Below are 15883 nucleotides of genomic sequence, written 5' to 3'. Positions count from 1 at the left end.
TGAACAGTCATTCTTTCCTCCCTGAAATTCTTTCCTTCTGTTTATATAGCATATATAGCATTGTGCTTCCCTATTTCTCTTTTGTTTTCCAGAAGCTCAGGTAATGGCCCGCTGCTCTTTTTTCCCTGGCTACTGTGCCGGAGAAACATCTGTCTCCTTCAGTTTACCAGCTTCACCCTTTTTTTTTTTGAGCTGGAGTCTTGCTTTGTCACCCAGGCTAGAGTGCAGTGGCGTGATCTTGGCTCACTGCAACCTCTGCCTCCCGGGTTCAAGTGATTCTTCTGCCTCAGCCTTCCGAATAGGTGGGATTACAGGCGCCAGCCACTGTGCCTGGCTTATTTTGTATTTTTAGTAGAGACGGAGTTTCACCATCTTGGCCAGGCTGGTCTCAAACTCCTGACCTCGTGATCCACCCGCCTTGGCCTCCCAAAGTGCTGGGATTACAGGCGTGAGCCACTGCGCCCAGCCTGGCCCAGCCTGGCCCGGCCTCACCTTTAAGCTTCTGATGCTGGTACAGCCCTCTCTGATTTAGTCATTGCTCACATTTTTACCTGGAAGTCTTAAAGTTTTTGTTTTTTGTTTTTTGGTTTTTTGGGTTTTTTTTCAAATTAAATGAGCCAAAAAGAAAAAGGGAAACTCTTTTGTTTTCCCTTCCCTAATTTCTCTTCCTACCTTCTATCAGTGATAATAACTTCAACTTGTCTAGCACCTCCGCTAACCTGGAAATCGTCTGTGGTTCTTCTCTTTTTCTACCTTTCATGTCTAGGATAGCAGTAAGTTCTATTTTTTTAACCAAAAGTTTCCTTCCTCTTTACAGGTGGAAATGACTTGATACCTGAGATTCCTTTTAAAACAGGGCTGCTCAAAGTTTAGTGTGCATAATGCTTTAAGTTGGGTGATAGGGCTCAATAGGAAATCATTATACTAGGCTCTCTGAGGTTTGATTGAAATTTTTCATAATAAAAAGGCAGACTATTTCCTCATTTCTGAAGTCAACACCCATGAAATCTGCCTCTCCTCAGTAACCTATCCTGATTAACTCTGATTTTTTAAATAACTGTCTTAATCAAGAGCCATTTTACCTGGCTTTCTAAATCCTCCTTGAAGGGCTGTTACCATCCAGCTTTGTTCTCATAATGTCCCTAGTCTAGCCAGACTGTTCTCACTTTCCCAGTAGTTCCCTGTCTTCGTTTTCATTGCACACTTCTACCAACCCTTACTCTCCCACTTGTGTATGTCTTCCTCATCTGTCAGGTTCCACTGCATCCTTTTAAACTTCCTGTAGTTATGGCAGATAGATCACTGATCTCTCATTTTGATAAACTTCTAAAGTTCTCTTAGTTTTTTCAGGATAATTCAACTCTGCCCTCAATCTTATGTCACTGGTGGTGTTCATTAATTGCATTATGTGTTAGACTTTGTACCATCCTAGCCAGAAAGCTCCTTGTATTCCCACAGAGCCTAGCAGAATGGCTATACATAATATAACCTCAATAAACATTGTGTTCTTTAATCTATAAACCTTATGGATTGGGGGGAGATGCAGAAAGCATACTGATACAGAAGTATGAATTTAGTTGCTTTTTCTTAAATTTCAGGCTCGTGGTGCAGAGAGCATTATGTTAAACCTGGCAGGACAGCTCATCATGATGCAGAGGGACAGGTCAGGCCCACAGATCCGGGAGAAGGACAGTAACCCTAACCAAAGGAAACTTGTGAGTAAAGTGCAAGTCATTTCTTTTCAAACATTAAGAAGGTATGGGATAAGGATGAAGGAATGAAAGAATTTAGGAGAAGAGTATTTTATGATTTGGAAACGAGAAATTGTAAGTCCATAAAATTAGTCTTAAGCCTCTGGGTGTAAGACTGACTGACTGGAGGATAAGGTCCCAAAATGATCATGAAATGTTCCATACTCCATATGTTACTGCTTAGGCATCATTCATTGCTAATTCTAATGGGAAAAAAAAGGGATAGAGGCCGGGCGCAGTGGCTCATGCCTGTAATCCCAGCTCTTTGGGAGGCCGAGGCGGGCAGATCACGAGGTCAGGAGATCGAGACCATCCTGGCTAATACAGTGAAACCCCGTCTCTACTAAAAATACAAAAAATTAGCCGAGCGCGGTGGCGGGCACCTGTAGTCCCAGCTACTAGGGAGGCTGAGGCAGGAGAATGCCATGAACCCGGGAGGCGGAGCTTGCAGTGAGCCGAGATCGCGCCACTGTGCTCCAGCCTGGGCGACAGAGCGAGACTCTGTCTCAAAAAATATATATATAGGGATAGACTGATGAAGTTCATGGGGTGTTTTGTTTTTAGATTTAAGTGTATATACTTTAAGAGGCCAGGATACTTTTATTAACTCTAAATAGATTCCCTTGCTTTTCCCAAAAAGATATTATACTATCATTTGAAAGACTTAGTAAACTAGTACCTAGGAACTTAAGAACCTGCAAATTTAATAGGAAAACAACTTGATTCTTATCTCTCCTTCTCCAGCTGCCATTCTGTCCTCCTGTTGTACTAGCCCAGTCTGTTGAAAGTGTCTGGACAACGTGTCGAGCAAATAAACAGAAACGTCACCTTCTGGAGGCCCTCTGGCTGAGCTGTGGTGGTGCAGGGATGAAAGTTTGGCTCCCTCTCTTCCCTAGGGATCACCGCAAGCCCCATTCCTTCTTGTCCCAGCGGATCATGCTGCCTTTCCACATCAACATTTACCCGCTAGCTGTTTTGTTTGAAGATGCTTTAGTCCTTGGTGCTGTCAATGACACTTTGCTATATGATTCTTTGTATACTCGGAACAATGCTAGAGAACAGCTGGAGGTGCTCTTCCCTTTCTGTGTTGTGGAGAGAACCTCTCAGATCTACCTCCACCACATTCTACGACAACTTCTGGTCAGAAACCTTGGGGAGCAAGCCTTGCTCTTGGCCCAGTCCTGTGCCACATTACCTTACTTCCCTCATGTGCTGGAGCTCATGCTCCATGAAGTACTGGAAGAAGAAGCTACCTCACGGGAGCCCATTCCCGACCCTCTGCTTCCCACTGTGGCAAAATTTATCACCGAGTTCCCCCTCTTCCTGCAGACAGTTGTCCATTGTGCCAGGAAGACTGAATATGCCCTGTGGAATTACCTTTTTGCAGCTGTTGGAAACCCTAAGGACTTGTTTGAGGAATGTTTGATGGCTCAGGATTTGGACACAGCTGCCTCTTACCTTATTATCTTACAGGTAACAATTCTGTTCTTATAAAAGGGCAAGAATTAATGAGCTTAAACTTAGAAAAATAGAAATGTCCTGTTTTGGCACCATGATTGTGTTTAAGGAATTCATAGTCAGATTTTCTGTTTATATCTTAAATTTGGAAGAATTCAGACAGATTCCTTTGAATGTCATAAAGTAACATTGCAGAGATATTTTTTCCTGTTTGTGCATAAATAAGCCTAAACAGATTAATGAGTTCAGAGTAGTAGTTTGAAAATTTAACATATTGAAGAAATGTAATATATGTATTAGAATACATATAATAAGAACATATAAGAAATACTACATAAGATTATTGAAATATTACATAATAAACATAGCAAAGAAAGTATTATTTGGGATATTAGTGAGTTTGAGCTTCCCACAACAGTAGATTTGTTTCCTTTTAGTGTGGGTTGCTGAGGGGACACTTATTAGAGCATGGTCATAACAGAGCACCTTCAGCTAGTCTCCCCAAAGCACGCGGAGAAGGCTCAGGCCTGCCACAGCAAAGACCCTCAGAGCACACGGTTTTTCTCAAAAGAATGGCTTCTTTGCAACTCCTGAAAATTTATTTCATTAGATATTTGACAAAAGGGCTTGACAGTTGGTTATTTGATAGGCTACACTTAAAGATTATTTCCAGTTACTGCAAAGTTGTTTTCATTGATATAAGAAACTAACCATAAACCTGGTTTGAATCTCTGCCTGAAGCAGATTTCCCGTCAGCTTCTTTGCTTCACGACAACAGACTGAAACCAGAAGAGACACTCAGGCAGAGGCCGGGTGGCCTTGAAGTATGATCCATGGCTAGCCCTAAAGAAAAATCCATAGGGGTTTAAAAACAGAATCAAAATAAATGCAGCTGTTTTTTTGGTTCTGGGTCACTCCCTGTAACTTCACTGATCTCCCTGACAATGTAATTTTTTCTGCAGCAGAATTCCTAAGTTGCCACGGATTGACAGTTAATAACTACAATTAAAGTTGTATATTAGGCACCTTTCCATGAAGACCAAGATAGGCAGGTTAAATTTGTGAAAGAAAAATGGAGGAATTCTGAATGTGCAGCAGGACCTTACTACTTGCTATTGCTCAAAGCAAAGATTTTAGTTACATCCTCAGAAAATTCTACAGCAGGTGACAGACCTGACCTTTTTTGGAGTCGGGCAAACCTCCCTATTTTCTCTTCCTTTTCTGCTGATCTTCAACAATTTACTTAACTGAGTTTCCTCACTTGTAAAATACAAATGATACGTATATCTGCAGAGTCACTGGGAGAAATAAATGAAATAATGAATTAAAGTATATGTACGGTATCTGGCATGTAGTGGGAGTTTAATAAATTATAGTTTACATACACCAGAAGAGTACTTGCCTCGCTTTTGCTTGTATGGTACTTTTTAATCTTGCTATTAAACTAACCCCTGTGGTGGTGTGACTACATTCTTTGAGTTTAGAAAGCTGGAGATAAAGAATTGCTCGTATCTTCCCAAATTGTGTAGTATAAAAAGAATGCTGTCCTGGTTGTTTTTTGTAGAATATGGAAGTCCCTGCAGTAAGTAGGCAACATGCTACCCTTCTATTCAACACAGCACTAGAACAAGGCAAGTGGGACCTCTGTCGACACATGATTCGATTTCTTAAAGCCATTGGCTCTGGAGAATCTGAGACACCTCCATCCACACCCACAACTCAGGTTAGTTGGAAAAGTTATACATCTCTAGACCATACACCCATGTGGCATCTTTCTCTAATGGTACTGCATATTGTGTGTAATCCTAGGAACCCAGTTCAAGTGGTGGATTTGAGTTCTTCAGGAATCGAAGCATCAGTTTATCCCAGTCAGCTGAAAATGTTCCTCCGAGTAAATTCAGTTTACAGAAAACACTAAGCATGCCATCTGGTCCCTCTGGAAAAAGGTAAAATAATAAAGAGCCATTACTGCTTTTTGGGCATTCATGACACATTGCATTTCAAGACATTTACAAAATTGGGTCTTAATGGAAACAACTATTTCATCCAGTTGCAGTTTATTTTTCCATTCCCAAAAAGCAGAGACCACACAGAAGGCTTCCCTTTTTTCTTCTTCCCAAGTTCACTTCAATACCCTTTGAGTAGTTTCTGCCCCTTTTTCTGGAATAGATCTTGATGTACCTGTTCTGAATGTAACAACTTTTGTTTGTTTAAGACAGAGTCTCACTCTGTCACCCAGGCTGGAATGCAGTGGCACCATCTCAGCTCACTGCAATCTCCGCCTCACAGGTTCAAGGGATTCTCTTGCCTCAGCCACCCGAATAGCTGGGATTACAGGCATGTGTTACCACACCCGGCTAATGTTCGTATTTTTAGTAGAGATGGGGTTTCACCATGTTGCCCAGGCTAGTCTCGAGCTCCTGGCCTCAAGGATCTGCCTGCCTCTACTTCCCAAAAGGCCAGAATTACAAGCGTGAGCCACCCTACCTGGCCAAATGCCACAGACTTTTTTTTTCCCCATAAGTTACTGGGGTCCAGGTAGTATTTGGTTACATTAGTAAGTTGTTTAATGGTGATTTGTGAGATTTTGGTGCACCCATCACCCGAGCAGTATACACTGCACCATATTTGTTGTCTTTTATCCCTCGCCCTACTCCCAGCCTTTCCCACAAGTCCCCAAAGTCCATTGTATCATTCTTATGCCTTTGTGTCCTCATAGTTTAGCTCCCACATATCAGTGAGAACATACAATGTTTGGTTTTCCATTCCTGAGTTACTTCACTTAGAATAATACTCTCCAGTTTCATCAAGTCATTGCAAATGCTGTTAATTCGTTCCTTTTTATGGCTGAGTAGTATTCCATCATATATACGTATGTACGACAGTTTCTTTATCCACTCGTTGATTGATGGGCATTTGGGTTGGTTCCACAATTTTGCAGTTGTGAATTGTGCTGCTATAAACATGCGTGTGCAAGTATCTTTTTTGAATAATGCCTTCTTTTCCTCTGGGTAGATCCCCAGTAATGGGATTGCTGAATCAAATAGTAGTTCTACTTTTAGTTCTTTAAGGAATCTCCACCCTGTTTTCCATAGCAGCTGTACTAGTTTACATTCCCACTAGCAGTGTAGAAGTGTTCCCTGATCACCGCATCCATGCCAACATCTACTGTTTTTTGATTATGGTCATTCTTGCAGGAGTAAGGTGGCATTGCATTGTGGTTTTGATTTGAAAATGCAACAGACTTTTAAATTACCTCTGATGATAGAGGACACAAGTAAAAAGGAAGATAGATAAATCTGTAGGTAATCCAAAAGCCTTCTTAAAGTCAGTAATTTTACCTGTCCTTCTAATTATACCTTTTGATAAAAAATCAAAATAAAAATTTAGTGCTAATGCATTTGACCTATTGATTAGAGAAGTTATTAAACAGTGGAGGAGCCAAATGAATTGTACCTGTAGTCCCAACTACTTGGGAGGCTGAGGTGGGGAAGATAGCTTGAACCCAGGAGTTTGAGGTTGCAGTGAGCTATGATCACACCACTGCACTCCAGATTGGGTGACATTGTGAAACCTTGTCATTTAAGAAAAAAAAAAAATTGGTTTTCTTTTCATGTCTGCATGACTCACACTGAGAAATTTAATTTCACTTTGCCTCTCTATCCTTAGTTTCTTTGATGTGCTCTCCTTCCCTCTTTTCATTGGGCTTTTCAAATACGGCATAGGTTTGCTGCCTTTCTTTCCATCACCCACCTGTCACCTGCTTCCTAGTCTGACTTCTTCCATCCCCCTTTTCCTGTTCCCTGTATTCATTCTAGAGATGTGTCTTAAAGAGCCTACTGTGTTCCGAGGGTTGTGGTGTAACACGGAGGAGAAGCGCTGATACTTTATCATCATTGTCAATCAGAATTAGATCGTGAATCTCTTATCTCCTTGTCAGCTTTATCAGTACCTCTGCGTAATTAAGTATGTGAAATCCTCCAGTAAAGATTATTCTGTAGCTTTCTTGTGTTTCCACTTACAGATGGAGCAAAGACAGTGACTGTGCTGAGAACATGTATATTGACATGATGCTCTGGAGACATGCTCGGCGCCTCTTAGAAGATGTGAGGTTAAAGGACCTTGGCTGCTTTGCAGCCCAGCTGGGCTTTGAACTAATTAGTTGGCTGTGCAAGGAACGTACCCGAGCTGCCCGGGTAGACAACTTTGTAATAGCCCTGAAGAGACTCCATAAAGATTTCCTGTGGCCACTTCCAATCATCCCAGCCTCTTCTATCAGTTCTCCTTTCAAAAATGGAAAATACCGAACTGGTAATGTAGACTTCATGTCACTTGTACAAGAAGAATTGTATTTTACTCCATGTATTTACACATTTTGCTGTTAGTTGATATTCAAGGAATTATTTTCATTCCAAACTTAGGAGTGGATAAAAGCCAACTTTTTGTACATGAGTTGGAATATTTGACCAAGGATGTAAATAAAGTAGAACCTATGTCTCTAAGTCTTGTGACCTTGAAGTCTAATTCAAAAATCTAATCATTCTTGGATTATAAAGAAGTTGAGAACTGCCTGAATATAAAAGCTACCATGCTCATGTTATTGTGGGAAAGAGTTCTGGAATCAGATAGACATGGACCTCAAAATAAGCTGACAGAACTCACTCGAGGGGAACAGTAAAGGCCACCTTCTAAAGTAGGAGAGGACAAACTGAAAATGTATATTTTGGTGAAAGAAAAGTTTAAAGTTTTTAAATTCAGGTCTTTTTATGAAGACTGTTCTAATTATTATTATTTATTAATATTGAAACCAAAACTTTTAACTTTGGCATTTAGAAACTTCACGTTATCTTAAGAACCAAAGCAAATCACTTAGAAGATCAACATAATAAAGTTTTGCCTAGCTCCAGTAAGAGATACAATGATATAACTGTTAGGTGGCATTGTATGGTCAGTTCATTGTTACACAATCCCGTCTCTAGTTTTGGGGTGGCTGATACAGTGTAAGACAGTAATTGCCTTTAAACTGTTCTTACTGAGTAGGCACATGGGGGAAGCTAAAAGAGCTGAACTGAAAATGTCAGTGCGTGCATCTTGAATTTCTTCCTCCATTTTTTGTTTTCGGACCCACTCTGCAGTGGGAGAGCAGCTGTTAAAGTCTCAATCAGCTGACCCATTTTTAAACCTGGAGATGGATGCTGGCATCTCCAACATCCAGCGAAGTCAGAGCTGGCTCACCAACATTGGCCCCACCCATCAAGAGATAGACACAGCTTCATCCCATGGACCACAGATGCAAGATGCCTTCTTGTCACCTTTATCTAATAAAGGTAAATGTCATTTTAAGTCCTGGCTGTTCTTCAGTTCCTTTGAAGAAAGTTTATGTGCTATAGCACTTCAGAGATCGACCTTCACTCTTTTTCTGTCGTGGTGGAAGATTAACCGTTTGTATCCACTGGAGAGGTAGACAGTTTGTAGAACAAGGCCAAATTGGCCTTGACTGTACTTTGCCATATTTATTTTACGTGAACAAAATAAATAGTACAGATCAATAGATGAATCTTTGTAAAATCTTTGTAAATCAGTTTTGCTGATAAGGAAACACTTTGACCTCCAAATAAGCAAAATGTGTTATCCTCATATAAAGAATTCCATTTTTATCGTAATTAGATGTGGATCATAAAAAATTTTACTCCATTATCATTTTTATATTTTTTATTTCTTTTTCTTTTGGAATATGTGAGGAGGTAAGGTTTTTTATTTCTTAAAAATTTGTGGACATTTGCTTTTGCTCTTGCTATATAAGTTCCTACATAATATCCTTGATTTTGCCTCTTGGTCTTAAAAGCTTGTAATATTTACTATCTGGCCCTTTTACAAAAAAATGTACACCAACCTCTGCTCTATAGTAATGGGTAAATTACAAACTGAAGAGCTTTTGAAGCAATTTGTGTTGGCATAGGGTTATACAGTATAGGAGCTTAAACAACAATTGAAGTTTTTTGTTTTTTTAGTGACCAGGCATTTGTCTAATGTTTGATTATCAGTCTGCCATCACTATTACCTGAGCTTCTGCTATGTGAGGAGGCTTACAGATCTCATCAGTTTTTTTAAAAAAATTGTGGTAGAATACACAATTTAACAGCCTAACCATTTTTAAGCAAAGTTTGTAGTGTTACACCCACATTGTTCTGCAGTCAACCTCCAGAACGCTCTTCATCTTCAAAATGAAAACTCTGTATATGTTATTTAATAACAACTCCCCATCCTTCTTCCCCCAGCCACTGGCAACCACCATTTTATTTTTTCTCTCTCTGAATTTGACTGTTCTAGGTACTTCATATAAGGAAATCATATAGTGTTTGTCTTTTTGTGACCAGCTTATTTCACTTAGCATAATGTCCTCATGTTCATCTGTTGGAGCATGTTTTATTCATTTGTATGCAGAAACCATGTTTTGTGTATTCGGATGATGATGGACACTTGGGTTGCTTTTAGTTTTGGCTATTGTGAATTATGCTGCTATGAACGTGGGTATATAATATTTCTGTGAGACTGTTTTCAGTTCTTTTGGGTGTATATATCCAGAAATGGGACTGCTGGGTCACAATTCTACTTGCAGTTTTTTTGAGGAATTGCCATAATGTTTCTGATAGCAATTGCACCATTTTATATTCTCAGCAGTGGACAAGGGTTCTATTTTCTCCACATCTCACCAACACTCACTTTCAGTTTTTTGATAGTAGTCACCCTAATGGTTGTGGGATGGTACCATTACTTTACAAAACTTTTTTAAAGAGATAATGCTGAGGCAGGAGAATGGCGTAAACCCGGGAGGCGGAGCTTGCAGTGAGCTGAGATCGGGCCACTGCACTCCAGCCCGGGCGACAGAGCCAGACTCCGTCTCAAAAAAAAAAAAAAAAAAAAAAAAAAGTAGAGATAATATAGTGGGGTTCCCCTCCTTCCCCCATGTGGCCGTCACTCAGCTTACATCACTAATGGCCACACTTGTTTGGTGTACCTCCCCCTCTTGTATTAACTGAAGAAAATCCATGATATATTAGCTATAAATATTTCAGTATTTTTCCTACAAGGACTCTTGAAGAATTATGACCGAAATACCATTATCATCCCTATAAAAATTTGATGATTCCTTGATACCATCAAATATCCAATAAGTATTCAGATTTCTAATTTTCATAAACATCAAAATTTTGTATAGGTCAAGATTTAAGTAAGGTTCACATATTGTGATTGTGTTCTTAATTCTCAAGTGGATGTTCCCCCACCATCTCCTTTTCCCTTCCTTGCAGTTTATTCATGGAAGAAATTTGATTTTGTGGATTTTCTCACAATAATGATTTTGCTTATTACATCTTCATGGTTTAGTTGAACAGTTTCCTCTGTATTTCCTGTAAATTAGTAGCTGAATGTAAAGACTTGGTCAAATTCTAGCTAGATTTTGCTGAGGGAGCTGGAGAAGACTGCTTCATAGGTGGTGGTAGTATGTTTTTCCATCTAAAGGTACATAATGTCTGATTATCTAATTCTTTCTTTAAATATCTTCTATGTTCACATGGTAATTTTAGCCATGGATTTCATGTTTTAGTTTCAAGAGTCTGAGAAATCAACATCTGAGGAACAGCTAATATTTAAAATTAAAAGAAAATATATTTTCTCCAAGAAGCTGGTTTGTAACTTTTGGCAATTCTTCATCAGGTGATGAATGCAGTATTGGTTCAGCCACAGACTTGACTGAAAGTAGCTCCATGGTGGATGGAGACTGGACGATGGTGGATGAAAATTTCTCTACACTCAGTTTAACTCAGTCAGAGCTGGAGCACATTTCCATGGAGTTGGCCAGTAAAGGGCCTCATAAATCCCAGGTCCAGCTTCGGTGAGTTTCTTGGCTATTTGAAATCACAGAATGCCTACTCAGAGTATTTGGGCAAATAGGTATGGGGCTACTTTCCTAAGAATCATTGTACTTCTGTACATCTTATAGAGCCTGCTTAGCATAAATCATTTTGTTTCTGCTTATATTTAGATATTTGCTACACATTTTCATGGAGGCAGGGTGCCTGGACTGGTGCATTGTTATAGGCCTGATTCTTAGAGAATCTTCAATAATCAATCAGATTTTGGTTATTACACAGTCTTCAGAGGTAGATGGAGAGATGTTACAGAACATAAAGACAGGGCTCCATGCAGTAGACCGATGGGCCTCGACAGACTGGTAAGTGCTGCTTTCCTTAGGATTGGTGTCCTTCCATGTCTTTTGGTGAATCCTGTCCTTTCACATTAAGGCTTAGTTATAGTTCATGTACTTTATTTTATTTATTATATATTATTTATGTTCATTTTTAAGCTACTTTCTTTAATAATCATTCTATACCCAGCTATTTAAATGAATATCCATCAAATAAAGTTACACTGTTGGTCAGTGTATAATTTATAGTGTGAATGTGTATCACTGACTTAAGATTGATGCAGTGCAAATGAGCTTAGAATTAGACTGGAACTTCAGATTTGCAGCCCTGTGGAATTTAAAGCAATAGTCTAAAAATATCTACTTGAAAAGATTCAAAGTTAAGGTCTATGTGAATTTAACATTCCATGACAGTTACAAGCAAATCCAAATTAGAGTTGTGGTGGCAGTTAAGAGCCTTGGACTCTAGCCCTGTCTTTATTACCAGTTATGTGTGTATTCAGAGCTAGTTAATTCCCTTACTTGGATCTGGTTTTCCTTTATTGCCAAATGCATTTAGGTTAAATGTTGTCTGAAGGTCCTTTTTCAAGTCTAAGCTCCTGTTGGCCTTTCAATTGTAAAATATAATTTTTAGTTTTAATACTAGTTCTAAAACATCAGCCTTTGCCCCTAGTGCTTAGAAACTTAAGCCTAAGGCTTATGCAATGTGTAACCCCCTCTGCTGGGCAGGACACCTAAGAAGCCCTTCCTCCCTACCTTCTTTGCCTCCTATCTCCCCTCCTAATCTATCATTGTCCTTATCATATCAATGTTTAGTAGAAGTTCACCCGTAACGTTCTACCAAACCTTTTGAATTATGGCAGAGGAGCTAATGTTTTTTTTCTCTACATAGTCCTGGATATAAGCCATTTTTAAACATCATTAAGCCACAACTGCAGAAGCTCAGTGAGATAACAGAAGAGCAGGTCCAGCCAGATGCCTTCCAGCCAATAACTGTGGGTAAGACTCCTGAACAGACTAGCCCCCGGGCAGAGGAGAGCAGAGGCTCCTCCAGCCATGGAAGCATCCCCCAGGGAGAAGCTGGAAGCAGCAGTATGGTCAGCCGGAAAGAGGAGGACACAGCCCAAGCAGAGGAGGAAGAACCTTTTCAGGATGGGACTTACGACTGTTCTGTGTCCTAACAACAGCGAGGTTCTGTCACAAAGGGGCAGTATTAATTAGCAGCAGCGTGCAACTCAGTATGTTGTAACACAGTTCGATGATTTAACAGGAGAACTCAGTTCAGAGACTCTTTGGTAAGTATTATTAGATTTTAAATAATTCTTTCTTGTCTAAGAAATCTTTTTGACTCCATAAAAATGTGATATAAAGCATCTTTCATAAAAAATTTTTAAGCTGCAGTGAAAAGTATTGTACAGATGTACATGAGAATATTTTGGTTTTACTCAAAGGTTGGTAGCTTTTAAACCACAGGAATTGTTTTGCCCCAGGTGAGCTTACTTTTTCACTACTTACATCTTCTCACGTTTCCCAGTTCTGCATTATGTCCAGACTGCTTTTTAAAAAATAAATGCTAAGGTGCTTGCTGTAGTTTATCAGGTACTTGAGCTACCTGTTTGCTCCCTTGGATAGAGCTGGACTCCTTAATCAGTCCTCCTGAATAGATACCTACCCTGGGGCACAATATGTGCCAGTGTGATGGAAACATTCTCCTTGGCTTTACTAGCCAGTTAAGTCCCAGTCCAGAATTGATGGAAGCTATTTACCTATGAGTTAATGTGCTTGTTTTAGCAAGCTTGATTCTCATTAGATCAATGTGGGCAGAGGTCTGAGGGGGGTTCTTCTCAATTATGCTGTTAGATACCACTAAACTATTTTGTATTAAAGAACAGTATCTTTTTGTGAATACTCTTGTGTAAATATACTCAAAGGCACTGTTCATATTTTTAGGACTTGTATTATAATTTGCAAGGTTTTAATGCTGGATTCTGCATGTCTACACATACAAAGACAGGGCTTGCTCCTCTGCAAAACTGAGGAAGACAGGTTTATTGGGTTGGTCATGAAGTAACAGAAATGGTCACACTGATCATGAAATGCAGCAGGTTTTGTGCAAATTAACGTAGTTTCTTATTTATTGCTTTTGTAAATTGAATAAAGATGGACTTCTATGTAAATAGACTGCTGAATCCTGTATTATCACGGCTACTAAAAATTAGTGTGTAAAGAATACATTCTTCATTGTAAACTTAAAATATTTTATGTAATTCTAGAAATGACTTAAATTTGTTTTCATACATTATGAAAACAACTGCATACTCCTTAATTGCTTTAGATTAAACACCCATCCACTGTATGTAATTCTAATTACCTTATAACAGTATTAAGACAGCTTGTTTGTACTGTGCAATTTGAACAAGGAATGCAATGTTATTTTTTACAAAAAACAAACTTGTTTATTTTTATAATAACGATGTATTTGATGTGGACCAAATTCGTACCACTATCTAAAACAGCCTCTTTTCTCATAGTGCAATTGTAGTTTAGAAACAAAACTTGGTCCTCTCTCCTTGCTTTTTAAAGTAAATGGCTAGATTTAGTTGTCTTAGCCAGGTTTCCTTTGAAGAGAAACTCAAAACCATTTTGAAACTGCTTAGTTCAGAATGCATCAAAGTATTTAAAATTACTGAGTTGGGTAATTTACTATCATTTACTTTTTACATTACAAGTGCAATAATATTTCATAAAATAAAACTCCCGAATGGGTGGAGTATGTGATTATTGGTACCTGGTCCTTCTGGTGCTATTTTTATTTAAGTCTTTATTTCAAACCACCTTTCCCTGAATCTTAAGATAATGTTTTGCATGTGAGTACATGCAGCCCAGCAAGAAACTAAACTGAACTCTCTTCTCCTGTCCTGGTGGAGAAGAACCAGCATTGCTTTTGTGTTTGGTGTGAACATTCAGTCAATAAAAATGATTTACCATTATAAAGAGCTGTGATCTTTTCAAGTATCTGGAATAAAACACTGTGCTGCTGAGTTCATCTCACATTCTTGAAAGCAGGGCACCAGTAAGGTAACTGTATTCCTGTGGGTTAGGCCGTAAATGAATCTTCTCTTTTATACAATATTCTTTTACAACTAATAGAGATAGGAGGCCCCAAGGCAAGAAGGTTGGCAGGTTCACAGAAAATTTGGTAATTTATTTGTTATATACTTTAATTTTTAAAAACCCATTTTTATTTTGTTGTGTTGTTTGGTTCACATATCAACTGTTTAAGCCATAATTTTAGCCAATGAATTTAAATATTCGGTATAACTATTTGAGGTTTACTAGATGCATTTATTAATAAATTATTTGCTGAAACCAAAAGAAGTCGTCATTGGGGTGTGGGAATAAAATCAACCTTTGCTTGTAATTAAAGTTGCTGCTATTTCTGTAATGTGTATTTTTTTCCCCTTGATAAAGGGCAATAAAACCATTACACAAACTTTGGTTTATTCATCATCTCAGGTTAACAAAAGCCACAAAAATCATCTTTTCATTATATAATTCTGCTTCTTAGAATTTTCCTTATGAAATGAAATTCAGACAGATTTATTTAAAATATTTATTTAGGCCGGGCGCGGTGGCTCAAGCCTGTAATCCCAGCACTTTGGGAGGCCGAGACGGGCGGATCACGAGGTCAGGAGATCGAGACCATCCTGGCTAACACGGTGAAACCCCATCTCTACTAAAAAATACAAAAAATTAGCCGGGTGTGGTGGCGGGCGCCTGTAGTCCCAGCTGCTCGGGAGGCTGAGGCAGGAGAATGGCTTGAACCCGAGAGGCGGAGCTTGCAGTGAGCTGAGATCCAGTCACTGCACTCCAGCCTGGGCGACAGAGTGAGACTCCGTCCCAAAAATAAATAAAAATAAAATTTAAAAATATTTATTTATATGTAGATTTAGAATGAGAGCATCAAGAGTTGGCAACATCCTAGATGCCTGACAATAAAATAATTGGCGGAAACAGCCCATGTTGATGACATGGAAAATGTTCAAAATATAATGAAGGAATGACAGAAAATTATGTATACCATAAGATACCCACCAAGCAAACAAAATTTTACATGTAAGTATAGAGGAACCTAGGCGTCATTTCTAATAAGTGGGATTAAAAAGTACTTTGACTTTTTCCCATTTTCCTAAATATGCTTTCAGATTTGCCTATCCTGGACATTTCATGTAAATGGAAACATACAGTATATGGACTTTTCTATCTCACTTCTTGGCATCAAAACATGTTGTTTATTTTGGCTGTAGCCATCCAAGTTGTATATGAAGTAGTATCTCACCATAGTTTAGATTTTAATTTACTTAATGGTTAATGTACATCTTCCCATAGGATTATTAGCCATTTGCCTATTTTTGAAGAAAAATGTCTGTTTCATTAGATCATTTCATTGTTGATTTGCTGTAGTTCT

At 38.9% G+C, this 15883-nt stretch overlaps 1 protein-coding gene across 2 annotated transcripts in view; it reads left to right on the top strand.

Moving 5' to 3' along the window:
• Nucleotides 1-14908, top strand: part of RIC1 (RIC1 homolog, RAB6A GEF complex partner 1) — a 153371-nt gene extending 138463 nt beyond the window's left edge. For both annotated transcript variants that reach the window (XM_025359079.1, XM_025359080.1), the window contains 9 exons: nucleotides 1599-1715; nucleotides 2496-3224; nucleotides 4774-4932; nucleotides 5019-5155; nucleotides 7234-7520; nucleotides 8345-8536; nucleotides 10926-11103; nucleotides 11254-11442; nucleotides 12308-14908. In XM_025359079.1, coding sequence (XP_025214864.1) covers nucleotides 1599-1715; nucleotides 2496-3224; nucleotides 4774-4932; nucleotides 5019-5155; nucleotides 7234-7520; nucleotides 8345-8536; nucleotides 10926-11103; nucleotides 11254-11442; nucleotides 12308-12596 — 2277 coding nt within the window. In that variant the 3' untranslated portion in view covers nucleotides 12597-14908. The remainder of the gene's footprint in view (nucleotides 1-1598; nucleotides 1716-2495; nucleotides 3225-4773; nucleotides 4933-5018; nucleotides 5156-7233; nucleotides 7521-8344; nucleotides 8537-10925; nucleotides 11104-11253; nucleotides 11443-12307) is intronic.
• Nucleotides 14909-15883: the final 975 nt, after the last annotated feature.

The sequence above is a fragment of the Theropithecus gelada genome, chromosome 15 (genome assembly GCF_003255815.1).
Source record: "Theropithecus gelada isolate Dixy chromosome 15, Tgel_1.0, whole genome shotgun sequence".
Taxonomy (NCBI): domain Eukaryota; kingdom Metazoa; phylum Chordata; class Mammalia; order Primates; family Cercopithecidae; genus Theropithecus; species Theropithecus gelada.
The sequence above is the reverse complement of the archived record's forward strand: the minus strand, read 5'-3'. Positions and strand labels throughout refer to the sequence as shown.